The 591-nt window shown below is 69.7% G+C and overlaps 1 protein-coding gene across 1 annotated transcript in view; it reads left to right on the forward strand.

Moving 5' to 3' along the window:
* The first annotated feature begins 6 nt into the window (after positions 1-6).
* LOC102375427 (rho-related BTB domain-containing protein 2-like) overlaps positions 7-591 on the forward strand; it is a 3661-nt gene continuing 3076 nt past the window's right edge. The window contains 3 exon segments of the mRNA XM_025194483.1: positions 7-233; positions 425-589; position 591. The exon segment at position 591 is cut by the window's right edge and continues 468 nt beyond it. Of these exon segments, the coding sequence (XP_025050268.1) occupies positions 112-233; positions 425-589; position 591 (288 nt within the window). The 5' untranslated portion in view covers positions 7-111.

The following is a 591-nucleotide window of genomic DNA, read 5'->3' on the forward strand; positions in this document are numbered from 1 at the left end:
GGGTGGGGTCCCCCCGCCCTGCCCCCCGCCGCCGGCTGTGCCTGCAGGTCGGATGTGGTGGTTCTGTGCTTCTCGCTGGCCAACCCCAACTCCCTGCGGCACGTGAAGACCATGTGGTTCCCCGAGATCAAGCACTTCTGCCCGCGCACGCCCATCGTGCTGGTGGGCTGCCAGCTTGACCTGCGCTACGCCGACCTGGATGCTGTCAACCGTGCCCGGCGCCCGCTGGCCAAGTACGGCCCCGAGCCCCCTCCCTGTGGCCACCCTGAGCCCTCCCTGCTTTCCCAGGGGTGACGCCTGGGGCGGTGTCCCTGAGGTCACATACGGGGTTTGTCTGGGGGGTCTGGGCAGGGCTCTGCTGCCCCCATCCCCCCCCAGTGGCACTGTCCCCCGGCCACCCCATGACCGCGCTGCGCCCCTCCAGGCCCATCAAGCCGTCAGACATCCTGCCGCCGGAGCGGGGCCACGAGGTGGCGAAGGAGCTGGGCGTGCCGTACTACGAGACGAGCGTGGTGGCGCAGTTTGGGGTGAAGGATGTGTTCGACAACGCCATCCGCGCTGCCCTCATCTCCCGCCGGCACCTGCAGTTCT

The sequence above is a fragment of the Alligator sinensis genome, unplaced genomic scaffold, assembly GCF_000455745.1.
Source record: "Alligator sinensis unplaced genomic scaffold, ASM45574v1 scaffold1676_1, whole genome shotgun sequence".
Classification (NCBI taxonomy): Eukaryota; Metazoa; Chordata; order Crocodylia; family Alligatoridae; genus Alligator; species Alligator sinensis.